This window comes from Camellia sinensis, chromosome 11, assembly GCF_055761805.1.
Source record: "Camellia sinensis isolate YWXY chromosome 11, ASM5576180v1, whole genome shotgun sequence".
Classification (NCBI taxonomy): domain Eukaryota; kingdom Viridiplantae; phylum Streptophyta; class Magnoliopsida; order Ericales; family Theaceae; genus Camellia; species Camellia sinensis.
The window spans coordinates 154,329,744-154,356,471 of NC_138971.1; the positions used below are offsets into that span (position 1 = coordinate 154,329,744).

General features: G+C 31.6%; 2 protein-coding genes across 7 annotated transcripts; both read right to left on the reverse strand.

The window, feature by feature from the left end:
* Positions 1 to 302: 302 nt before the first annotated feature.
* On the reverse strand, positions 303 to 7,687 carry LOC114308503 (type I inositol polyphosphate 5-phosphatase 2). 4 transcript variants are annotated; one of them, XR_003645500.2, is made up of 11 exons: positions 7,357 to 7,581; positions 7,151 to 7,256; positions 6,973 to 7,065; positions 6,439 to 6,526; positions 6,230 to 6,334; positions 3,028 to 3,862; positions 2,337 to 2,521; positions 1,966 to 2,074; positions 1,625 to 1,773; positions 1,137 to 1,435; positions 303 to 694 (listed from the first exon to the last, which is right to left on the reverse strand). XR_003645500.2 is itself a non-coding variant. In XM_028254107.2 (11 exons), the coding sequence occupies exons 1-10, from the start codon at positions 7,384 to 7,386 to the stop codon at positions 1,219 to 1,221; spliced, it is 1,917 nt and encodes a 638-aa protein (XP_028109908.2). In that variant the 5' UTR covers positions 7,387 to 7,687; the 3' UTR covers positions 303 to 694; positions 1,209 to 1,218. The 4 variants fall into 4 exon arrangements, 2 of the variants coding, with proteins under 2 accessions (XP_028109908.2, XP_028109909.2); XR_003645498.2 differs by having other exon boundaries at positions 1,121 to 1,435; XM_028254107.2 differs by having other exon boundaries at positions 1,209 to 1,435; positions 7,357 to 7,687.
* A 10,432-nt stretch (positions 7,688 to 18,119) lies between these two features.
* On the reverse strand, positions 18,120 to 25,721 carry LOC114308502 (tobamovirus multiplication protein 2A). Of its 3 annotated transcripts, none has more exons than XM_028254105.2 (7): positions 25,544 to 25,721; positions 24,685 to 24,985; positions 22,214 to 22,313; positions 21,588 to 21,668; positions 21,406 to 21,510; positions 19,277 to 19,489; positions 18,120 to 18,507 (listed from the first exon to the last, which is right to left on the reverse strand). In XM_028254105.2, exons 2-7 carry the CDS (start codon positions 24,918 to 24,920, stop codon positions 18,400 to 18,402), a joined length of 843 nt encoding a protein of 280 aa, XP_028109906.2. In that variant the 5' UTR covers positions 24,921 to 24,985; positions 25,544 to 25,721; the 3' UTR covers positions 18,120 to 18,399. The 3 variants fall into 3 exon arrangements, with proteins under 3 accessions (XP_028109906.2, XP_028109907.2, XP_082752054.1); XM_028254106.2 differs by having other exon boundaries at positions 24,685 to 24,999; positions 25,544 to 25,718; XM_082895928.1 differs by having other exon boundaries at positions 25,173 to 25,556.
* Positions 25,722 to 26,728: the final 1,007 nt, after the last annotated feature.

Genomic DNA, 26,728 nt, shown 5'->3' on the forward strand with positions numbered 1-26,728 from the left:
CAAATATTTTATCCTTAAATCTTTTTGTTCCCTTGTTCTAATACACTCCTAACCATTGAATTATGTCTCAAAATTAGAGATTAAAATAAAAATACCCAATGTAGGGTTTTCCTTTCAAGTAAAATGATTATTGCTTTCTTGTTTTATTTGGCTTAGATTCCTTGTGGACAAACCAAAATGAATAAATTAACAGGATGGAGGCATATCTACTTGCAACTGAAACATCAAGAAGTTGGCAAAAGTATGATATAGCTTTCATAATAGTACAATCAGATAAAACATCCGAGTAAGACTCCAAAAAATATTGATAACCAACCAACTTATTACTGATGAAATGGGAAGAAATACAAAACAAAAGTGTCGTCAGAGTTAGTCAGTTACAAGAAACCCCCCATCAAAATAGAAGGATGAAAGAAAGAAACAAAGAAAAAGATAAATGAATTCCATTGTGTACAGACCCAAGTTTAGTTCAATCACTCACCATTGAAACCATGGACATAATAAATTCCATTTGAACTTGAGAACTTTTCAGAAATCATGTGTTCTGGTAATTGCTCTGTCTCTGATATATGTGTTTTCCCGGTTGATTCTTGAAAATGTGTGAACTTGTATACTCATTTGCAAGTCTGTTTTTGAGGGCTGAAATCCAGGATGAAAATGAAATCCACTTGCTCCATAAGCTAAAATCTCCCCCCTATAAACAATTTAACCAAAGTAAGAGAGGCATTAAGTGATAAGAAGATAGGATCATCGATCAAGAGAGAGAGAGAGAGAGAGAGAGAGAGATGTATCTAAGTTGATGAACAATGACAAATCTGATAGAGACATTCAATCCACAGCATTCTTTTTTGGGGTAGTGTGTGTTTTGTGTTTGCAATCTCTGAATTGACATTATGGTAACATTAGGCAATGCAAAAATGCTAGGGACATAGGAACCAAACACAAAATGGATCACATATATTTATGTTATTGTGTGGCCTAAAGAGTGTGGGGTCCACATTTATGTGAGCGTCTATAATCATGTGTTAGTATCCCTGCTCAGATGATTTCTTATTCATATATTATGCCACCTTAGACAACAATGCATTCAGGTTATAAAAACAAAATGAAGATCAATTACATGTATTTTTTCGTACAGTTATGTTGGATTTTCCAAGCATTGAAACCAAGAATGACAACTCTCTCCATGTGTTATGCTTGCTAGATACCTGCCATCTGCTAAAGGTCATCTTCATCTTCATCTTCATCAAGGAAAATCTTGGGATGGATTGCTGCAGTAGTGAAATTGAGAGCCCTTTGCAGCTTTCGGTGGCTAAAAACTTCAACTTCAACCAAGAAATTTGAATTAACAGGTCGATGATCTGAGAGCCTTATATCTGCTCGGCTGTAAGAAAGCTGTTTTATGCCTTTCCCAAGCCATAGTATACGATCACACCTGCATAATACCCCAAATATATGTATTAACTTGTTGCCTCACCCCTAATAGTTGCGAAAACTCTAAAATTGAGTTTATGCTATAACACAAATAAAAAATGCAAGGGAAACCCCTGCTAATCTCTTTTCCTTAATTCTAGGGTTTCTAATCTTGTTGATTCCAAGAAAGTCAAACTTAAGTCAAACTTACCATGCAGGGGATCTCTTCTTCTCCCCTTCTTTCGGGTTTTCACCAACAAATCTATCTGAGTTGATTTCATATTTGTAAGTGGGTGGGAAGGTTATTGCCCCCTCCTTCCATCCATCGAACACATGCCCGTTGCAAAGTTCTTTGCTCAGCTGCCACATCCATCATGTTTCCATTTGTCACTATCTCAATTATAAGATTAATATGTATACATTAAAGCGAGGATTAAAAATGTCTGATTAGTAGCAGATCCACATCTTAATTCGTCCGTGGTTTGATCAAAAGCAGAAGACTTTTCACAAAAATCAGGACAAATAAAAAATTTAGTGGGGTACGATTCTCACCTGGTCACTTTTCAGAAGTTCATCCCATTGTTTCGTGGCCACAAGATTTCTTACTTCTGCGTCCAACATATTGAGACGATAATTCAAATCCCCAAACCAAAATTTCTGGCTGTTTAAAGAAGCACTCCATCAGAAATTCATGTTCAACATATATTGTCAAAATACAACAACAAAAAACGAAAAATTAAATCCCTAGTTGGCTGCTCAAAGCCATCTGTTTGATAATTATTAACATGACAAAATCTATAGCATCTGAACGCGTAAAATTTTTATATTCTTAATTCAAGCAAGGTAACAAGAACAATCCCATTATAGTTAAAACCAAGCCTGCAGAAGAAAAGGCCATCTTATTTAAGTAAAAGCGTGCTTACTCGTGAGATAGAATTGTCTGTGGTTGATCAGTATTCAGAACAGGTGAGAAACGAGTACGTTTTAAGATTTCGTGCACATCTGAGTTACGCCTCTGTTCATCCCCATCCTTTTGACCAGAGGTCAAATGAGAACAGACAAAGCAAAGCCGTGTTTGAAAAAGAGACATGCTAACAGAAATAGAGCCCTGTATCAGTAAATATTTCTCAGTTTGATACCCATTAAATGTTAATGCAAATATGTTTATATTAAGTGCATATTAGCAATGAAAGTTTGGCGCATCTACAATGCAATCAGCTTCCAGTAGCCAATCTAACTGCAACACATCAAACTGCGCAAAATCATTCACCATATTAGTAATGAAAGTTTGAATTTTTTTGCTTTTTGGGTGAAGTAAACCAACTTTTTAGCTTTTTGTTTTTTTACTAATTTTAATAAATACATTGGCTTTTTAGGTTTTTAGTGTGTGGCAAATGACAAACGGATTTTTGGCTTTATCGGACTTAAAAAACCCAAATACGCTGGCTTATAAGCTAGTATCAAAGGAGGCCTTAATTTTCGCCCATGTAACCCATATTGAGTAAGAAAACAGTCATAATTATGTAGGATGTGTTTCAAAACACAAAGTAGCCATGCCAGTGTGCTTGGCAAATAGTTGTTTGGAGCAGTTTTAGCCTGAATATAAAGCCATACCTTGTTACCCATGTAGCCCATAAGCCCAACTCCAACAGGAGAGACTTTCAAATTATTTACATGACTCCTCAAACTTTTGCGCACCCAAACTGACACATATATCCCTACCATCTGCTTGCTGACGATTCGGACATACTTACGACATGACTTCACTTCATCTTTCCAAAGTTCATTTTCATGTTGCACATCAGATATTTCTAGAAAAGAATCCTTTTCCTCTTCAGAAAGTTGGTCAGAGACATCAGTGAGAGAATCAAGAGTTGTAGGTCTCTCTTCTTGATTCATCCAAAGCAATCCAAGGTTTCCAGAGCTACGATACGATCTTTTCAATTCAACACCATTGCATGCAATATTTCGAGGACTGAAAATAAGAGGATTCTCCATCCAATCAGAGCCAACTCTTGCAGAACTGCTCAATACTCTCCGTAATTTTAAACCAGAAGAGAGAACTTGAGGTGTTGTATCCAAGGATTGCTCAGGCCAGTCCAAACTACTGTCAATATCAATGCCATATATTCTCTTCAACTGGAGTTTATTCCCCATACCAACGATTCCATTCAGTTTACATGTGTCAGAGTAACTAGCATTAGTGGTGCCTATAGTCCCTTCACCCAATATCGCGAATGCTGTATCGTCAATCTCATCTACAAGTATATCAGCAGAAGAACAAGTCCTTAATACGGGAGAAGGTGGGGCAGTATAACTTTTGTGTTCGGTTTTGGGTTCCAGAGATCCGTTCAATGTTCTACGGATAATTGCTTCCCATTTTGGAATTGGCATTCTAGTCTCTGCTCCAAGTACATTCCCAGCATTTAAAGGGACTACCTCCTGGAAACTATAAAAGGTTGATATAAATCTAATGTAAATTAAAAACATCTTAAAGATTAATGTTCTCAGCAACCAAATATTTCATTGTGAATGACAGAATGATATTTATTCTGAAACTAACATCTGATAGACCGGCATTAGAAAACAGGAAAAGATTCGTATAACTAATACCACAACCTCGGTTGAACACCAGTACACTAATGAAATTAGATGACCAGTTCTTTAAAGCAAAAAGGAGTTAATCCAGGTGTCAGAGCAAATCTATCCAGATGAGATGTGTGAAACACAGGAAACAACGAATACACCAGTATGTAGTACATTTTAATACTAGTAGATGAGCAGTTTTTCAAAACGAAAAAGTATAAACCAAGAAGATTGGAGGATCATTATCTCTGAAATGCAAAAGCCACAGAAACCCTGAATATTAGTTACATGATCCTATGTATAAAGACTAAACGTCTTTTGAAAGTTTAAGCAACTATTAACTTTTGATCACAAGTCATGTTTCTTCATATAATGTGGCTATGTATAGGGACCGTTGCTATGCTTTAATTGTGTCCAGACCATTGCAAATCATCATTGTAGAAGATGAAGTAGGATCATTCTCGGTATTCCAAGAAATGACATGTATTATTGGTCAATAATGTTTATGTATTTTTACTTCCTTGATGGGTCTCTTTTTTGAGCTTAAAATTTTATCAATATGATGCACTTGACCCTAAAACATGTGTGAAAACAAAATGGAATGATCTCAATGTCTAAAAGAACCCTCACATATTTCAACTACCACACAGGAAAATAACATATGACACCGAGAAAACAAGAACCAAATAAGTTTTTCTCCGTGGCTGTTTAAATTTTGAGAATATGTACTGAAATTTTAGATCAGAGATATTTCTCATAACTGGATCTGATGCTAGATTGATATGGTCATATCTCAGTTATGTTCGATAGCTTGATATACATTGTTGAACCTATTTCCTAACAGCTTTAAGATTTTGGGAACATTGGTGACTTAATATGGTATCAGAGCTCAGTTTGGGAAAAATCTTGGATTCAAGTCTCTTAGTTTGCGTTTGGTCCCTATTTGCATTCAATCTCTGGTTGACATTCTTTCTTCTCTATATATATGTATGGATGTTTGTAGTTGGGCTCAATTCCTAACAGTTTAAGCTGTTGGGACAATTGATGACTTAATAGGTTCACCCTATGACACCCTCAAGATTCTACTGCAAACTACATCAAGTGTGTTCCAGCGCATATACAGTTCTAACAACGCATAGAGTTGTTCAGTAAATCCTGAATTGCCTTTATTTGAAGAATATAACAAACAATAGACATAAATCATTTTGAATAATATTAAAAAAAAAAATACATTGGTGACTTACACATTAAACCCCTAAATGAACTTGTTAATTTTAAAGGGACATGAAGGCAAACCATTACATAAATGTTGAGTTCACATTAAATACACGGGGAATGAAACAGAATTTGAATTTTAGTTCTAACCCAAAAATCAGTTTCCATAGAGAACCGTAGACTTGATGAATTTCCACCTGATGTCCATACACACTAACGCAAAAAATTAACTGTATATAAGTTGTATCTACTAAACCCTTTGTTGGGATTTATAGCATATCCCACCAACGCAAATGGAAGCACACTCGTGAACACACCAAAGAGAAAAGCAATCATATACAGATTTACGTGGTTCGACCCAAATTGCCAACATTCACAAGGGAGAGAGTTTCCACTATATGAATAAAATAAAGAATACATGTGACCAAAATACTCAAAACCCATATCACTACCCAAATCCCATGCTCAAGGGTATTTGAGCCCTTGCCCGCCCCGGTGCCCATGGTATTTTTTCTCTCACCCCTTACATCTCTATTCTCTCAGCGCAACCCTATAGTACACATGACTATTTATAATAGTCTATCTATGAGATTCCTAATTTCATACAATTAATTAACCAAATCTTATACCTATTAGGTTTCCTAATAGATTCCGGACTCTACTATCTTAACCTAAATACATATATAAACAAACCTATTAATTGTATAGGACCCACCTTTACTAATCCTAACAGTCTTTACCACAAAGTAGTTATTGTGTATTAAGCTAGTTAAAGGGATTGTAAGTAGATTTCTGAAATGGTTTCTCAGTTTGGAAGAATTGTTCAATATTCCTTATGCATCCATAAAATCCACTAGTATATAATGTTGTTATAAATATTCAACTGCCTTTTCTTTTATAATGTTGTTATAAATATTCAACTTCCTTTTCTTTTATTTTTTCTTCCACTACTCGTGATGAACAAATTGGTAAGGATCTCATTAACTTGAACAGATGTTTCAATATAAGTACTCACCCAAGAATGTAAATATCTGCTGGTTTTTTCATAAAAAGCCAATCATCAATCTCAAGATCGTCATATGGAAGTCTTCCAGCAACATTCCAAGTGCCTATTGTCACCCTATACAAAGACACATGCCACAATATGTAGTGAGATAAACGCAAAGCATTTGAGCTTTCTTTACCAAAAAATAGAAACCAGACGGTATTCTTTTAGAACCGAACCTCACATCCTTTGTATTAATATACTGAAGACGCAAAGTTTCTGATTTTCCTCTCCTGTGTCGTGAGGTATAGCCCTTTGAAGGTGCTCCTGGACAAAAAGATTTAAAATTTGAGACTCCTATTGTCATATGGTCATCTTTCACTTCATTGAGTTCATCAGTGAAAATTAAAATATGAATATTTGAAGCTGCTTTCTCTGTGAGTGAAACAACGAAGTTCATCAACTCTATGTGAAAACACAATTTTCATAATCAATTACAGAAAAGCAATCACAAAGATCAAACAATTGAGCAAATCTGACGACAAAAAAAAAAAAAAAATGAAACATTTCGGAAACTTTAGTTCATTTAAACTAAATGGCACCAGACCACCAAATGTTCTTAGTGATAGTATATGGTCATAAAATGCTAAAGCACAAGACTCAAGCAATAGCAAAAACAGCATTAGATGTACGTAATTTCAAGCTTGAATAGAAATAAATGGAGTGGGTATCATGTTGCAATGAAATCATTCGAAATGGGAATTATGTATTGCCTGACGTTTGAGTTACGCATGCAGATTGGTTCCCTTGTATTCTGTGGGTATGATCCTCAACCGCATGCACTCTGGCCTCTTTAATAGAGCAAGCTGCATGCAAATTGCAGAAGAGAAATTGATCAAGCACATGAAGTGCAAGAAATGAATCGCCATGGTTAGTTTGTGAAATCCATACCATCATCCTCACTCTCAGTTTCAGTGTCAACTTCATCGTCACTAAAATCATTCAGCTTGGGTTTGACATTTAGCCATTTCTTCATCACAATGGAAGGCCAAAATTGCTGCACAATAATGGAAATCCAAAAAACATTTATCAACAACCTCGTAGTGGATTTGGACTCACAAAACACACACACACATCAAACAGACATCCAAGCATACCTCAGAGCGCTTTCCTCTCCTAGTTTTCATTTTCTCGCAATAAAAAATGCGTGATGGAAGATCAGAAACACAATATCAGAAAATGGAGAGCTTGTCCTTATTTTGGAAGCACAGGAATATAAATGCTGGTGTTCTTGGAGTTTAATATACTCAATAAGATATGCATTGCAAAGCAAGCTAGTCTACACATAGGCTCGTTTGGGGCCAAATACAAAGAAGATCTGTACTAGGACCAAACAGAAAGGAGACATAAAGTAATTGTCAGGCTTAACCGACATCCACAACCTCAACTTGCAAAACAAAATACTCGGTGGTCCTTCCACGTTGGCCTATTCTCATTGAAACACCAAGGCATAATATTATAGAAAATTCAAATAAACTCAACAAAAATTCTATAAAATTAAAATGTCCCTTTCAGTTATGACAAATATATAGCACTAAATCAATTGATGGTACACTACACACAACTTTCAACAAGGTAGTGGGTAAGATAAGTGATTGACACCAACAGTCAATAAAATAATATTTAAAAAGAAAAAGAAAAACCCATGCAATTCAACTGCAAATTGCATGAATAAAACTACTATAAAAACCAAAGATTACATCCAACCAAAAGTAAATTATTCAAAAAGATTCAAAAACACCAATTGAGTACTTACAGCTGTTTATGGGACAGATCAAAATCACTGTTGAATGAGCTAATCTTTGGCTCCTCATTGCACCAAAACTCCAGATCAACACCATCCACCAATTATAGTTAGGCATGTATGTCCCCAACAAATCAATACATGAATTTGGAAACTTAGGCCACAATAATAAATAAGACACACCAAGAGTTTGATTAAGACCAGCAAGTATAAAGTAATACAATTAATTATAATTGTTTGTTTCATCACAAACAAGATTTGCAAAGACCCCACACCATAAAAACATCTTCAAATCTAGCATGAGTCGCTCGACACAAATAACCAATATGACACTATAATATTTAAACTTAGTTCATCTAGATTACAATATGGAACAGCTGTGGAGTTATTGGCAGGACGGTATATACATGCATATATGCACATATATATATATATATATAGGGTATACTTGTGTAATGATAAGCTACAACTATATAAAAGATTGGAGCTATATATGCTTGAGCAGATTCTTGAACCCATTGGAATTTGGGTTGAAAAAACTACCTAAAATAATTTTGCCAAGTTTTGGGAGAGTTTAAAACTTGACCACTGTTGAATTCAAATACACATTTTTTTTTTTTTTTGATATAGTGTTAGTGTGTAGGTAGTTAGATAACAAACAATGCAGGCACCTGGCACTTAAGTGCCCTCTCTATGACACTTGAGCTATAGCCTGTGTTGATTTCAAATTAACTTACCGCCATGCGTTTGTGCTCCTATATGATGCGTAACATTGTGTTTGGTTGGAAAATTTAAAAACGAAAAGAAAAAAGATTTGTAAAACTAAGTAAAATATAAGTATATTTTATTCATATTTCACCTATTTTTTTTCCTTCTTTTTCTAAATCTCTCAACCAAATATGAGTATATTTTATTCACATTTTACCTATCTTTTCCTTTTCCCTTCCCCTTCCCCTTTCCCTTTCCCTTTCCCTTTTCAAATCTCTCAACCAAACACAAACAACACAAATGTACATTTGATAACGAAAATGTCAAATTACTAAAATTTCTGTATACAATTTGCTTCATTAACGCCATACATGAATGAAAATATGACATTGCAACTTGAATTAAAGAGTAAAAGTTGAATGAGCATAATTAGATTTAAAATTTTGATGAAATTGAACTGATACTAACTGTAATTAACCCAAAAAAAACTTGGTTATACGCGTTCTTTACGGAGTTGATCTATCAAACACTTTAAAAAGTTTAATTATCATCATCATCATCAACAATACAGTGTTTTGCTGTCACAATCATCATCATCATCATCATCCATCATAAAAATAAAATAAAAAAAAGCTTGAAAAACAGGCACAAAGATATATATATATATATACCTACTGCGAATTCCAAAATGAACGGTCATTATCAAAATTTGAGAATTGAATATACACTATAAAATACGAATTTGCCATTTGGTTTGTTTTTTAGGAGGGCGAATTACACCAATAGTACCTTGTTTGGACCACTTATATATAAATACACATACAAGGAGAGAGAGAGAGAGAGTGAGTGACGTCCACTCACACACAGACCTTTCCCAAGAGGACGAAATTGAGGACGTATCTCTGAGCAACGATCCCCTTGATTCTTTTACTTAATTTTTTACTGTTATTGGGCCAATTTTTAGATCGAATTTTAATAACTTGAACCGTTCATATTTTAAAATTTATTCTATATATTATACTTGTAAAAAAATTAAGTTAATCGGATATCAAAAAAACAGGTGAATTAAAAATTTTATTAAATAATAAAACTGTTTATTAAATTTTTTTAATAAATGATTTTTAGTTCTTCCGATATTTGATTAATTTTATTTTTTTTTTATAAGTATGTACATGACAAAATTTAAAATATAAACAGTTTGAATCATCCAAATTAGGCCCAAAAATAAATTCAATAGTCCATCAAGTAAGGAATCAAATAAAAAAAAATCAAGGAGAGGATCCTATCTGATGCATATAGTGTTTGACCCGTACAAAATAAAGTAATAAATTATTCATAAAAAAACACAATAATCATGACATTATAGAAGATTATGTTCCAATATACTCTCTCCATCAATGTTTAGATCAAACTTTTAGTTCTCGCAAATAAATTTTCAAACAATGGAATTAGAATTAGATTAATGATTGAGGCCTCAAATTTTTTGGCTCAAATTTGATTTTTTTTTTTTTTTTTTTGGCTAGGTTGATGCTTTGCTTGTTATTATTATTATTATTTTTATTTATTTTTTTGCAATGTATTAGCCCAGGAAAAAAAAAAAAATTGCATTCGAGGCAATTTCGAGCCTCATTTTCGAGGCCTCAATCACAGCCGTTATAATTAATAAATAATAAAAATAAAAAAGAAAATAAAAATAAAAAATACAATAATATTTAAAAATTTTAATTTACCTAGATTTATAAAAATCTAATATTATAGTAAAAAGCTTGAATTCTCAATAATTTTTCACATTTTTTATAAAAAAATAAAGACAATAAAAAAAAATTAAAAAATAAATAAATAAAAATTGGTGCCCAATTCTTTTACTTCAATTTTGTAATCTTCATTGAAGAAAACAAAATCCGATCAAAATTATTATCATAGAACGGGCATAGATATTTCCACTCCAATCATCATCATCATTAATTCTTCTCCACCATGTAAATTGATAAACAAATATATAAATCTCACTAAAACCAAAACCAACAGTAGAGAAAGAGAACCACACAAGAAAAATAAAATAAATAAATTTATAGAGTGATAGGATGTTTGATGTTACCTTCAATAACTTAGACCTCACTCAGTCCAAGCCATCAACTCCTCTGTCACTGCCTAGGAAGTTTAGGAGTTAGGATAACTAATCAAATTATTCTTTAAATCAGATTTCAAAATGGATTAATTTGTCACATTAAGTGATTTATTTAAGATTTATATGGATATACATAAAAAATAGATAGCTATATTAATAAATCATAATTCAAATTTAGATGTTGTAATATTTTTTTGAGATCCATGTCTAAATTCTTATGTGAGTTAGAGACGTGATAAACATATGGGTTTTATTGATTTAAATTATGATGGTAGGAGATATTTTTAAAATAGATTTGTTTAGATAGACTTCAAATATTTTTAAATTTTAAAATTAGACATTGAGAGGAAAAATAAATATTTTAACTAAAGCAATAGAGATCAAATTTGTTAATTTTATTTGTTTGTATATTTGGTTTTTAAATTTGTTTATTATGTTTATTTTAAAAAAATAGAAATGAGAAAAATGAGTAAAGGAGATTCTAGAGAATGCCATGTAAAAAAAAAAAGTGCGTGAGAGTTTAGTATTAAGAGTTTGAAGGTCTCTCATGTTTCACATTATATTTTTATAATATTTAAAGATATATATATATATATATATATTAAAAAAAAAAAAAAAGACCTCCTCGTTTGATTAGATTGACCTCTTTCTATTGAAATTTTGAGAAAATCTTGTATGGTTATTTTTACAGGGATTTGGTCAAAGTCCTTCGTAATAAAATTTTAATATATTAATGATAAGTACAAATTTTTTTTGCTTGAAATTCCAACACATATTACTATTATCAAAATATATTTACTGACTAATTTAATATTTTAATTTTTAAAATAATATAACTTTTGATCTAGATTTTGGTCTTTAATAAAATTAGTATTTTTAGAATCATATCATCAATATCTATCAAACAAAATTCATATTAACTATGAAATTCTTAAAAAATAAAAAAGATAAAAACATACTCTCAAAAACAAAATTCATATTAACTATGAAATTTTTAAAAAATAAAAAATAAAAACATACTCTCAAAATTTACGTAAACAGTAACATATTATTCTGTCTTACAGTAATATGTTACTCTGGTTTACAGTAACATTTTACTGGTACAAAAAATAGAGTACATACTAGATGAACTAACAAAAAATACACATACATAATATTTTTAAATTTATATAAAATAAAATAAAATAAAGTGCTCCTCGTCAAAAGAGTTTTGTTATATATATATATATATATGTATCAGCGATGTTGTCCAAGAAAAAAAAAATTTACTCTATCCTTACTCAATTATGCGTCTCTTCCTTGGGGAGTTCATGAAGCAGAATAAATTGAATTGTCATTTTCACTAAACAAAAGTCCAATAGAGGAGTTTTGGTTAAATTTCCATCTTTTTTTTTCAAAAATAATCAGTGTGTTTGGTTTGAGTTTTCTGAATTAAGTTTTTTGAAAACTGACTTTTTTGGTTTTCGTGTTTTTTTATTTTTAGTGAATATTTTTAAATTTTAAACATTTTTTTTACTTTTTTAGATGCACCTTACTTAGATGTATCTAAAAAGTAAAAAAATTGTGAAAAAATATTTTAAAAAATTAATAAATACATAAAAATATAAAAAATGTACTGAATTCTTGTATTTTTTTGTATTTTTGATATTTAGTGAATTTTTAAAAGATTTTTTTTACTTTTTAGGTATATTTATGTTAGGCGTGTCTAAAAAGTAAAAAAATTACTTAAAATATTAAAAAAATTCAGTAAAAACAAAAAAAACACGGAAAATAAGAAAGTAAAATTTTCTGAAAAGTGTTTTTTGAAAAGTGGAAACAAGCAATGCAAATTTTTTTATTTTTCGTTTTTTATAGTGAATTTTTTTAATTTTTTTTAAAAATTTATGTTTTAGATATACTTAAAAAGTATAATATTTGTGAAAAAGAAATTAAAAAATTTACCAAATAAAAAATATAAAAATTTAGTACATTTTCGTATTTTATTGTATTCAATGAACTTTTTAAAGATTTTTGTAAAAAATTTATACTTTCAAAGTATATGTCAATCTGAAAAGTAAAAAATAAAATAATAATTAATATATTTTTAAAAATCACTAAAAATTATAAAAATATGAATTGAAAACTTAAAAATTATTTTTGAAAATTCCAAACCAAACAGAAATTTTTTTAATAATTATATTAGACTTCTTTAATATTTAATTCACATGAATTTAGTTTCATTTTTATCAATAATTCATTAGTTACAAGAATAGAAAAATGATAATGTCATATTTTTTTTCTTATTTATCATTGTGATTTAACATTATCTATATTAATTTCGATCACTTTAATTTTATTAGACGGGAGATCAGTGTAATTATTTTAAAATTATAAGACTAATATTTTATTGGGTGAGGCACCAATAAATTTCAAATAATGGCCTTATGAACTGTTTAATTCTTCATTTTTTCTTATGGATCCAAAGGCCTCATTTTAGTATGAACTACATAACAAAAATGCTAGAACCCCCAAAAATTCTACCAAAAGTTTTACCAAATGTCTCACATGGGTGTGTGGGTCCCACACCCATGTGAGACATTTGGTAAAACTTTTGATAGAATATTTGAGGTCTCTAACATTACTCCTACATAAAGGGCTAAATATAAGCGCTCGTGTGTTAAGTGTTAAGGGATAAATATGAATTTTCTCATAATATTGAAATTACTAAACATAACACTTTAAAAAAAGGGCGAATTATACTAACAGTTCCTGAATTTTGGAACTTGTGTCACTTTAGTTCCTGATTTTTCAATTGTGATACATTTGACTATGAATTTTGAATTTTGTTCCAAATAAGAATAATTGAAGACATCATTTACTTTGCAAATGAAAAATGCTCCATTTCAAGAGCAAAATTGTCAATTGGATAAAATATAAACTAGTTTGACAAAAATAAATGTCAAATTTTTTTTGAAATTTTAAAAATTATTTCTATCCACTAAAAATAAAATTATATAAAAATGATAATTTTTTTACATTTTTATATTTTTTTTATTTTATCAAATTAATTTTTATTATGTGTTTGGATAATAATTATGTAATGAGTGGTTGTTTTTGTTGATATTTTTGGATGGTTATTATGTAATAGATGGTTATTTTTTTTGTTAACAGATATTTTTAAATAATTATCATGTAATGAATGGTTATTAAGCTTTTAATGTGTAATTGATGTTTAACATATTAAATATTTTTAGTTTTGAATTTTTTAATTTAATGGATTGATTTAATAATGGTATCAAAGTTGTTATCATGTTTGGCTTTTGAAAAAATAGAAACTAATTTAAAGAAAATAAATATAAAAAAAATTATTTTACAAAATTATTTCTACCTTCCCAAAAGATAAAATTATATAAAAATAATGTGTTTTTAAACTTATTTTTTTACCAATTTAATTTTTAATTTCTTAGAAAAATTTTCTGAAAAAAGATTATGAAAACCAAACCAAACCAAACCAAACAAAACATAACATAACTTTATAACCAAGAAAGTGCCAGTATTATTCATTAAAAAAAAGACCATTACATTTTAAATAACATATAAGTTAATCAATACAAAATAAATTGCATGACAACTTTACCCTTAAAATAGACCATTCATAAAAAAAAAAATCTTTGATTGTCTTTATTTTGAATAAGATTCAAAATTTAGGATTAAATGTATTACAATTGAAAAATTAGTAACTAAAGTGACACAAGTTTCAAACTATAGGGATTGTTATTGTAATTTGCCCTTAAAAAAAACTATTTAGTGTACTTTTTTTCAAACTTAACACTCTAATGTAATACTCCGAAAATATAACACTTCAATGTAACACACTAAAACTTCTTTAGTATACTTTTCTCAAACGTAGTTTGGAGTGTAAATTTGGCCCGAGCATAGGCCCGGTGCTGGCCCATGTCAGGCTGCGCCGCCAGAATTCGTGTTGGTTGGCCCATGGGCAAAAGAACTATGCATAGGCCTAGACCTAGGGGTATTCGGATCTCAGGTAGGTCTAGGCCTAGACTCGAGCTTGGAATGGGTCTGAGCCGAGCCTAACCATTTTTTTAATATTTTTCAACAAAAATGACACCAGGTCTCGAGGGGCCTGGGCCTCTAATCGGGCCTTGAGTGGACCGATGGGCCAGGCTGAGAAAGGCTTTAGAACACGCGGCCCAAGCCTAGGCCTAGGGTCTCGGGCTGGGCTTAAGCCCAGGCCTAATTGGACCAGGCTCACTCGGGTCGTAAATGGGTTTCGGGCAGCACACGGACCAATTTTACACCTCTATCCTTAGTGTACTTTTCTCAAATGTAACAATGTAATATTTCACAAAATCTCCTTAGTGTACTTTTTCCAAACATAACACTCTAATGTAACACATTAAAAAATTTCTTAGTGCATTTTTCTCAAACATAATAATGTAACATTTCAAAAAAATTCCTTAATAGACTTTTTACAAACGTAGCACTCCAATCAATATAACACACAAAAACTCTTTACTGCACTTTTTCCAAACATAACACTCCAATATAACACATTAAATAACTCTTTAGTATACTTTTCTTAAATGTAACAACATAACATTTTTCTCAAATGTAACATTCCAATCAATATAACACACAAACACTTGTTAGTGTACTTTTTCTAAGTGTAGCACTCTAATGTAACAATTCAATGTAACACCAGAAAATCACATTAATAGAAATATAGATTTCCAGGCTTAACAACTAACACTTTAGCCACCAATCCCCCTAAAAAGAATTTTCTACTCCTCACATTTCCATTCCCATCCCAAAAACAAATTAGAAAATTGAAAAAATGAATTACAAAAGGGCATTCACTTAAACTCAAATGATATCAAATCAAATAAATATAACTTTTCAAAATAAAGAGATTAATTGGTTCATAAGAAAACTCTTAGGCCCCGTTTGCTTTCAGAGGTAGAATGGAAGAGATTAATAGTGAGGGGATTGTTAGTGAGGGGATTAAGTAATATTGTGTTTATTTTGATGATAATTGTTGGTCTAAGGATTGTTAAATTATTTTTATATGAAATAAATATAAAATAATAAAACAAATAAAAAAAATACAAAAACATTAAACGTTAAACATTAAACATTAATGTTTTTAAAAAAATGCCCAACATGTAAAAATAAAAAAATAAAAAAAGAATTTAAAAAATAAAAAATTTCCAAAAAAATAAAATAAAACAAATAAAACAATGATTTTTACTTAACAAAAAATACAAAAAAATTAAACATTAATGTTCCACAAAAAAAAAAAAAAAAATGCCCAACGTGTAAAAAAAAAAAAAAAAAAAAAAAGCCCGACAGACTAATTTCTAATACCAAGTTCCATATGCCTATCCTAATCCCCTCCTTAAGGGGATTCGTAGTTCAGAGAGGATTACAAATCCCCTCTCCATCTCTCAAAATAAATATAATATTAGTGGCTCCCACCTCACTATGAATCCCAATCCCCTCCCTATAACCCAAAACAAACGGGGTTTTAGAATTAAATGGTTCAACATTTCCTCATATGGGATTTATAGATAAATTTTCCTATTTTCTTTATACCTCAGGGAGGTCAACGTAATTATCCCTCCAAATTTTTTTTAAAAATAAATAGGTAAATCACACTAACCTTCCCTAAGATTTGACTCTCTTAGTGTTTTAATTCACATAATACATAATTTATTTTTCATCTATAATTCATTAGTTATATATTTTACACTTAAATGTATATTTTACTATATTTGACTTTATATTTCACAATTATCTGTGTTATTTCAAATTCTTTTAGCCTCATTGAAAGGAGATTAGTGTAATTTTATCAAAATTATAAATCTTATTATGTTTTTCTCAAAAAGTCAAGAGAGATTTGTGTAATTTACCTTTTATTTAATTAAACTCTTTAATTTTTCAAATTTGTGTTTCCTTTTGTAAGTGAAATTGCACCTTTTTTTGGGGACCAATTTACTTTTCGATTATGCTCCCTTTTAGTTTGGGTGTGTCACAATGCAAGTTGATTCAAGTCTATTGTGAAATCACTCTTCTTCTCATTTTTTTTCTTTAACTTTTTTTTTGGGGAACCAACTTATTAGTATTATGTGATTATCCTTTTCAGTTGGTGTGTTGCAATGCAACTTTTTTGGTTTCTTTTTTTTTTTTTCTCAAGAAAAAGATCTTCAATGCAAGTTGATTTAAGGTTGTTGTGAGAATTACTTTCATCCTCTTATTTTTTCATTTAGGCTCAGTTTGTTTATAATGAAATAGGTAGAAAATAAAAAGAAAAAAAATTAACTTCTATGAGTTTGTTTAGCTTGAGAGTAGTGGAAAGTATAAGAAAATTAATTTTTTTATACAACTCATATTAGCATTGTAACTAATTTTTTATTTCTTGCAAAAAAATACAAAAAAACACAAGAAAAATTGATTGTGTGAGTTATCCATAACTAAACTTTTAATTTTTTTTTTCTTACAAAATTTTTATCTTAATCAAATGCTTGAAAGAAAATATATTTTCTTTTTTATTTCTTTTCTTTCACTTCATTTTCTTTTACTTTTATTTTCTTTCTAATCAAACAGAGCCTTCAAATTTCTTTTTTTGGAGGACCAATTTCTTGTTCAAGAATTTTTCATAGTTTATGGACGATTCTTAATATTATGTAGTAGTAGTAATAATAATAACTTCCAACTATGGATTAGAATTTTGGTTTAAAATATGATAGCTTTTCGGTAAGATATGTTAAAATAAATCACCTTTATTTCATAGGATAGAATTAAGGAATGAAAGAGATAATTAATACTTGAGGTCCCCACGCCAAGAGATTATCATAGGATAATAATTAGAATAAACTCAAAATTCACCGTAATGTGGTTAAACATTTATCTAATTTTTTTTCCCAACAAGTTTTCAAGCCATGTTTAACATCCTTTTCGTTTTCGTTTATTTGTGTTATGAAAAACAAAAACAATGAAAGTTCTAAACACCCATCACTTCTATTTTTGTGAAGAAAAAAAAAAAATCAAAAGCAATTAAATGTGGGTTCTTCTAATAAAATTCCAAAAACGATTTTTCAAATATAGTATGCTAAACAAATTACGAAAACGATTCAAACAGGCAATGACTAACATAATAAACTAACAGAAAGAAATTATTAAATTTTAAATATTTGACATACCAAGAGGTGTTACAAGACTCCTTGGTGGCAATCTGAAAAATATAGGCACCATTTTACACAAGTCTTGAATTCCCCGGTACATATTCCAAAATCGTCTTCAATTGATTAACAAATCTGAATCTAGCATTTAATTGTACAAACCAAATGACAATGCATTTCAAAGGGAAGATGTCATTTTGAGAAGAAACAAACTGAGTGGGGAAGCAATGAGTAAAGCTCATGAGAATTGTGTTTTGTACACAAACTCAACAAAAGGGAAAGAGATTTGTCTTCTTAAGATACAAAGTTCACATACCAGTCAATGAAAATCAGTTTCCAGACACCGACCCAATTTCAAATTTGTGCAAAACCATGATGGCAATTACAAGATAATACAACGACGCCGCTCCTCTGCTGGTTGTGCTGCTGCTTGCGGGTACCTGTTTGACTCGGATGGATTGTATGTAAACTCTGCAGTATCAAGCCCATACTGATTTTCACATGCAAAAAAAAAAAGAAGAATAATCCATGTGTCAGTAAAACAAACAGAACACACTTCGGATGGTAACTGGTATAATACATCAGGGGTGTTCATTAGGGCCGTGCTTGGATCTAGGATTTCGGTACAGATTTGTGGAGGAAAAAGAAAAAGTGAGGGAAAAAGAATCCCTACCCAAACGATTGCGAATTAATTATCAAACTTACAACTAATATAGCAATTATGGAATTCATGGAAAGACCATAACTGCGCAGTCATGACATAATCAGGTATTGATATCCAAAAAGTTCTGTCTATCTAGAACACTTAATAAATTGGGTAAATTACATAAACCGCTCTAAGAGTTGGAAAAGCCCCACAAATTTGGCATAATTACATAGACTTCCCTAAAATTTAAATTCACATAACATTTATCTCCCTCTTCATTAGTAGTCCATTAGTCATGTGGATGAAAAAATAATGTCGGCTCTTTTACACTAAAATGTATATTTACCCTTATTTATCCTTTTGTCTACACAACACTTGCATTAGTTCCAGTCACTTTAGGCTTATTAAAAGAGAGATCGGTGTAATTACACTAAACTTGTGGGACTAATAGTATTTTTTCTAATCCTCAAAGATGGTCAATGAATAAAATTTGTAGGCCTTTGCCTGACATACCACAAAGCTCATGCTGTTGAAAAATGTCTTACAAAAGACTACCACATGAAGCACCCCAAATATTTTTTTTAACTTAATAGTATACCAAAACAGATTGCACCTTTTCTCTCATACGTGCACTCCAAGCATCGTTTCTGCCTGGGCGCTGATCAAGGGAACCAGCAACCGGGACACCCGTAGTTGGAACTGGTGGCCTGTTCATCAATGGTTGTCGGATTTGTTGTCTGGGGACACCAATATACTCATCATCGCTGTCATATTCTACTGGTCGGTTAGCAGCCCTCACAATAAGAGCTAACAAGAATAGAAGAGCCTGCAATTACATGGGTAGCCAGTAGAACTAGAGGAATTAGCAGACCAACAAACATAAACAACTCAAAATGAGCATACTTACTATTATTCTTCAATACAGTCAGATAAGTAAAATTTTAAGAAAAAGCATGTCCAATCTTATAAATTTTAGAACTTGCTAATAAATTAAGGTCATTCTAGGATTTCAGCAACTGAAACTCGCATGCAAATCCATTAATGAAATAATGTGGAGCAACATGACAAGCATGCATCATTGCATTTTTTGCCATACCAAACTAGGATTTCAGCAAATGAAGCTTATATGCAAATCCATTAATGAGAGAATCCGGAGCAACATGAAAAGGACTCTGCATCATTGCAATTTTTTCCATACGTGGCTACATGTTTACGTTTACGTGCCTTGGAAAACCCCAAAATTGGTGCTACATTTTTTACTCTCTTCTGAGGTTGGCATGTCTAACAAATTGATATTTTCAATGTCTCATAGACACTAACACTTTTTGGTTAATGCTACAAAGCATATCACAGACTGTTGGATAATAATATGAGTCCATAAAGAAAAAACAGCCATTTAAATTTCACAATATGATTTCCACTGCAGTCAAATCCAACACAAATAACCGTCTAACCAATGAGCATGAATGGCCTTTTTTAATAAGTAAAGTTCTATTTAAGTTATTTTTTCTTTTTTCGTTTTGGTAAATGACCCTAATATAAATTTCACAATTTGGCACTCGGTGTTATCAAATAGTAACCCTCTATTAAGTAAAGTTAATGCAAGACCCAAGTAGAACAACACTTCTACGGGGGAGCGATATCCATGTTAGACATGTCACAACCCACTTCTCAAACATGCCTCAAAATATGTACAATACTCCTTGAATGTTGTGTCTCGATTTGGAGAGAGAGAGAGAGAGATTTCATAATTTCGAACACTTTGAAGACACTCCCAACATGATCTGTGTGGTGAATCTCTTAATAGGAACAATGTTAGCATTTTAGGGAATCCAACTTGACAACCCAAATGTGTCTTGAAATACTTTTAAACAATACACAGCACACGCATGATCTACATAAAATATACACTGTCCCGTTTTATGTATCTTAGTTGACTATGCACAAAGTTTTAAAAAGGCACCTTTCAATGAAAAATTTACAATAATGTTCTTTGTCTTGTTTGAATATATTTTTGTCAATTGCAATTGCATTTGAACATAAATGTAAAGAAGGGAAATATGGGAAAGGGATCATTAATTTTTTTAACTTTTTCAAACTAAAGATACATAAAATAGGACTTCCAAAAAAGGAAAACAAGACAAATGAAATTGGACATAGGGAGTAATCCATCAAAAAAATAACATGGTAACTAAAAGAAAATAAGGTAAAAAAGCAAGTGAGAGTGAAGAAGGCAAATTGAATATGCTTCGGTTTCCAAATTATGCAAATTGAAGTAGAAATATTTGGATAATAATTAAATTACATACTTTTCATATAGCATATGCATAACAGTACCTAAATATATTGATACCTTACCATATCTCTATTACTTTTTCAGGATTTGCCTGTGAGTGTGCCTGTATTGTGTTTTGTCCAATGTCTATATGTCACATAGAGCAAGAAAAATCATATTCTACACTATCCAATTGCAGCAACTTGTTGAGAGTGAAAAAGGCAAATTCAACACAGTAAACAGATTGCTCAGGTATGGTTGTTTGTTTTCAGTCATTTATCTATCCATTGTATTGGCAGGAAATTCCAACAAATTCTCCATAAATATGATTTGTCATATTTCAAGCAATCAGAGATGAGAAAAGTGGAATACTTGCAAAAAAAAATGAATGCATCTGCCACTCGGACACAAGAAAAAAACAAATTAATGTCAGGTTTCAAAAGCAAAAGACATCTTCCCATGTTTACCTGGAAAATAACAATCCCAAGAGCAACCCATCTGAAAAGTTCCCAATTGTCGTCCAGAAACTCATATATCATATCAAAGTCCCCAGTTTTATCAGTTGGAATGTCCTGAAACAAATAATACACAACTAATCATACCCAAGTACCATCTTGAAACTCAAAAGGTCAGTTAGAATAACACTCACGTCTTCCCAGCTTTTGTCAAAGAAGATAAAAGCTGCACATGCCAGTTCTACCAAAATCAGCAAGATCATTAATACCGCATACTGTCTTGACTTAAGGAATCCATTCACCATCATCCACAAAGAGAACAATATGCATGCATGTTAACCCACAGCACCTAAAATTCAACAATCTAGCAGGATCCCAAATTTCATTACTAGAGTAATTTAACATAGGCATGCTTAATGAATATTAAGTATTACTAATTTACTATTGCATCATTGTCGTCATAAAAAACAATAAATAAAGAAAAAAGAAAAGGAAAATGGATAGGCATGCACCAATTCACCCACAACACAAAATTTGTCAATCTTAAAAGGTTCCTAGGTATGCTTGACAAACATGAAATGTATAAAACTGATTTTATGTTCAGGACAATAGCATCACGGTAACAGCTAAAATGAAAATAACAAGCACGCTGTCAGCTACTGAGTTGTATGATGACGGGGCAGTCATCTTGCCAGATATTAACATGACATCATCACCATCATATCAATGGCTGTGGTGTAGCCGTGTAGGTCCCCCATCACATAGAAAATATGTAATTTACTAGATGTGGAATGCACAAGTGATGAGAAATTTAGGATACACAAGTCAGGCAGCATCCATTCCGTGTTGCTGCTCCAATACAACCGAAACAAGATATTACAAAGAGAACCATGCCAACACCAATAAATAAATATATGAACCTGCAAAAACATGACCACACTGGAAATTAGTTCACATTTCAAATTTCTGTTAAATAAAAGATTGATGAGAGTACAATGTGTATGTGCATATAGACCAAAAAAGAATATAAAAATATCACAAGCATAACCTCAAACAATGTGTATCATGAATCTAGCCACAAAAATCATTAAGGTTACTCAATTCCTTAACTAGTTTATATCATGATTCTGGCCATACAAAATTCACAAAAATAATTCAAAATTCCTTAAATAATTACTGCATAATAAGAGCCTCATGTATAACCAACAAGTGTGCATCACATAAGGATGGTAAAGAAACTAAATTAAAAACCTGAAATTCCTCATCAATATCAAATTTTTGCATCACAAAGGTTCCAAAATTTTCATTTGTCTGAACCAAAGAAGGATACATTAAATCAATCCACCTTTTCATTTTTCTTTTATTTTTCTTCGAGGTTATACGAGGTTCGAGCCCCCCCCCCCCCCCCCCGCGAAAAAAAAAAAAAAAAAAAAAAAGTAGACGGAAGAATTTGCCCACATGTTGGTCCACATCACAAGCACCAAAAAAAGTGTAGTTTGCAACAATTATTCCGTACCAAAAGCTAACCATTTTTTTTTCTCTCTCTTTTTGTTTGGTACAAAGATAGACTTTGTACCGTCCCCAAGCAATGCTCTCTTCATCTTGCCTCACGTGTGCTGCTTTCCCTTTTTTCAGCTCAGCTGGCTGCTTTCGTCATTGGTAGATGTTATATCAGATTACTCACACGATCAAGTCTGCTTAGCAACCCGAAATTTGGTTTAATTTTGAGTCAACCATGAGGCACTTTATCACAGCCATGGTTGAAAAAACTAAAAAAGACAAGAGTATCATTCTGCAATCTATACTGCTCTGTTCAAAAGAAAAAGAAAAAGAAATGAGCAGCCATAGCAAGCCAAGGAAACAACTACCCAATGAAAGCACTCAACTAATTCACCTCTATCATGGTTGAGACTTGCTGTCTTGTTTCTTTTTTCTAATGAAAGCACTGAATTCGCCTTCTTCTTATACTTTTCCTTTTGCTTCTTAAATGTCTGCTATATCAAAGCTCTCTTTGTCCAAAACTCACCCCCCCCCCCCCCCCCCGCCTTCTTTTGCCCCTTTTAAACCAAAACATAGTCTCTCTCTCTCTCTCTCATTTTTATCACACATTGACTTATTTTCTTCAATTCAATCAGACATAAATTTTTTGCAATTTGGTGTTCAACATTTTGCTGGCTGGATTTCCCTCTGTAGTTGCTTTTTTTGGTTAACTGGGTTTCTAGTAATTTTCAGCAATTTGCTTTCTTCTTTAGGTTAAATCCTTCCCCATTTCTAGGGTTTCGCAGCAAGCCAGCGTTAATTTTTTTTCCTTCATTCTTTCCTTTTTTAAGTTGGATGAGTGTCATATTCAACGGGAGGCCAACAAAAGCCATAGTAAAAGAGATGTGATACAGTGACGGTAGATGAAAGTGTTAGGGAAAGGGGCAGACCAAGATTGACGTGAACGAGCGTTGCAAATAGAGATATGAATTTTCTTAATTTGACTAACCAAATGGCCGTTGATAAGAGTCAAGTAGAGAAACAGGATTCATGTAGTTGACCCCCATTTGATGGGACTTAAGGTTTGGTTTGGTTTGGTATGCGCGTTCTATACAAATTGCAGCTTGTGCTTTACTTTTTGTTCCTCTATTGCAAACTTGTGATTGTATCCATCCCTTGATGGCAAACTTGCGTTGCTATTTGATTTATTTAAATGCTCTAAGAAATCTATCCAACATATGCCATACCACCTTAGCTTGCTGTTGACAACTATGAACTACACTACACTTCTTAGAACTAGTGAAAGGACAACAACATAGCAGGATAGAAAAAATACGAGCACTATGAATTCAAGTAGAGAAAACAAACCAAAAAAAAAAGGGATGCAACACATTCAGTAGTGATAGTGGTTCTCCTATAGTCCCGGGTACAACCAGGGTAAATATCAAAAATATTATATGCCATTTCTCAACATAACACATACTAAACAACTTTTAAATCTCGTGTTTCATTTCTTAATTGATTTTTGAAAAAGCCAAAACTGATACCAACGAAATCAAATGTTTCTATCAAGATCATGTGGGTAGAGGTCACTACCCTGAAAACATAATTAATTTACTATCCAATTTTTTTTTATATTTTATTTCACCACCTTTTCTAGAGACCAGATGTAGCATAAAGAGCTCAATGCAACTATAAAGGTATCATTACCAATGGGAAAAATTAAGTTCAACTGAAATCAAATTCAGACAATGAGATATAAAACAAGTCTTCTCAACACACAAAAACAATTAGCAAAGTGGGGGGCCATACCAAGCTTTCGGGAGGCTATCCCAAAAGCTGCTTGACAGAGAAACAGCCATGAGCATCGGCCGACCAAGCTGTACCATATCTGCACTGGTGGGAGCGATATCACTAGAAGATGACTTTTCAAACATCACAAACAAGTAGACCCCATAAGCCACAATAGCCAGACCCGTAAGAGTCATCAAGAAGTTCAAAATCTTCAATAAGCATTCCCAACAACCCCTGCAAGCCATGCACGCCATTCTCTACAATTCCTTCAATTACAGCCCTTACAAAGAACCTTCTAGTTCATCAAAACTCCAACACACTGAAACAAAAAAACTAACATCAACCGAAAAATATAAATATCAAATATATAAATAATCTTGTAAGAAATTAAATTCCGAGAAATAAAAGACACTACTTGGATCTTAAGGCCGTTCTGTTTCCACAAAAAATGAAAAATAAATAAATAAATAAAAAATTTGAAGCTCACGGTGATAAAGAATACATACACAGGAATATAAAATTTCTCAGAAAGTTCAGTTTAGAACTATTTCCCATGGAAACAAACGGAGCCTAATAAAAATTCCATCACTTCAAATCGGGGAATCTGAGGTAATTCAATGAAATTCCGATTCTCTATGATCTGATCGTTACAAGGCGTGCGAATCACAGACAAAATCGAATTCCGATTGTCGAAAAAACTGAAGTTTGACGGAAAATTGAAAGTTCGAAAGGAAAACCATGAAATGATAATTAAACCCCACAATTTTTTTTTAAAAAAAAAAAAAAAGAAGACAAAAAACGAAAATCTTAGGTTGGATCATGAAGAGAAACAGAGATTGTAAATATTAGGTAGAGAAAAGAAAGAGAGAGAACTTACAGAGGTACGTGTTATGGATTCGAGTCTCAGATTGCAAGCCTCAAAGATTCGAAATCGGAGAGAGAGAGAGAGAGAGAGAGTGGGAATTGGAAGGGGCAAGAAAAAGGTCGTCTTTTTTTGTGATTTCTGTGTGCATCGTTCGCCAGCTGGGTATTGATACGGGCGCCTCAACTTTTTATTACAAAAATGCTCAGACGTTCCAAATATTTTATTAAAAATTTTATCAAATGTCTCGTATGGGTGTGGACTCACATAAGATTCACATTGTGTAAGTCTTACCCATTTGATAAAATTTTTAGTAGAATATTTGGAATCTCTAGCATTATTCTTTTTACTATGTGACCATATTTTATTTTAGGCTTTGTTTGAGACATGGGTGGATTTTTATTTATTTATTTATTTTAGATTTCGTTTGGAAATAATATATTTTAGTAATTTTTAAATTTTTTTTTACAAAAAGATTACAGAAAAGTGAAGAAAATAATGTGACAATTTATAGTGACATTTTAATTTTTGGCTAAAAACCTCATTTTGGTTAAGTTTTTTGATTTTTTTAACTTTTGTAAGAGAAAAAAATAAAATGATTATAATTTAAATATGATATTTTATTTTTTTGTGACTATTTTAACCAAAAAAAACCCCTAACCCAATATGCCAAACGAGGGCCTAGGAGGATTTGGTTAAAACCTGCCAATAAAACTTTAATGTGCTAAGAATAAATATAATTTTTTTTTATAAAAAAGTACAACTAGGATTGTAAATAAATCGAGTTGTTCACGAACAAGCTCGGTTCGGCTTGTTAAGGGCTCGACTCGTTTATTTTTATTTAAATTATATAATAAATATATTATTTATATAAGGCAGGATAAGACCATGGTGGCTTGCTATGACTAATAATTTTATTTTGTAATAATTCATTAATTTCTTTTTTGCACATTTCAACTAATTCATGATTCATTTGAATATGCTTTGCTGACTTGGGCTTGGAAGAACTAGATGTTGGGCTTCCAAGATTGACTGGAGGAAGTGAGCTTCCTTGTTTTAATGGAGCAGTTAGGTTCTGCTGAGCTTTAACTATAGCCGGTGTTGGAGCATGAATATTAACTGAAAATTCTGCTTAGACTTGTTCAATGATCCGTGGAATTTTGAAATTATCCCACAATTTAACAAAGTGTTGGCGAAAGA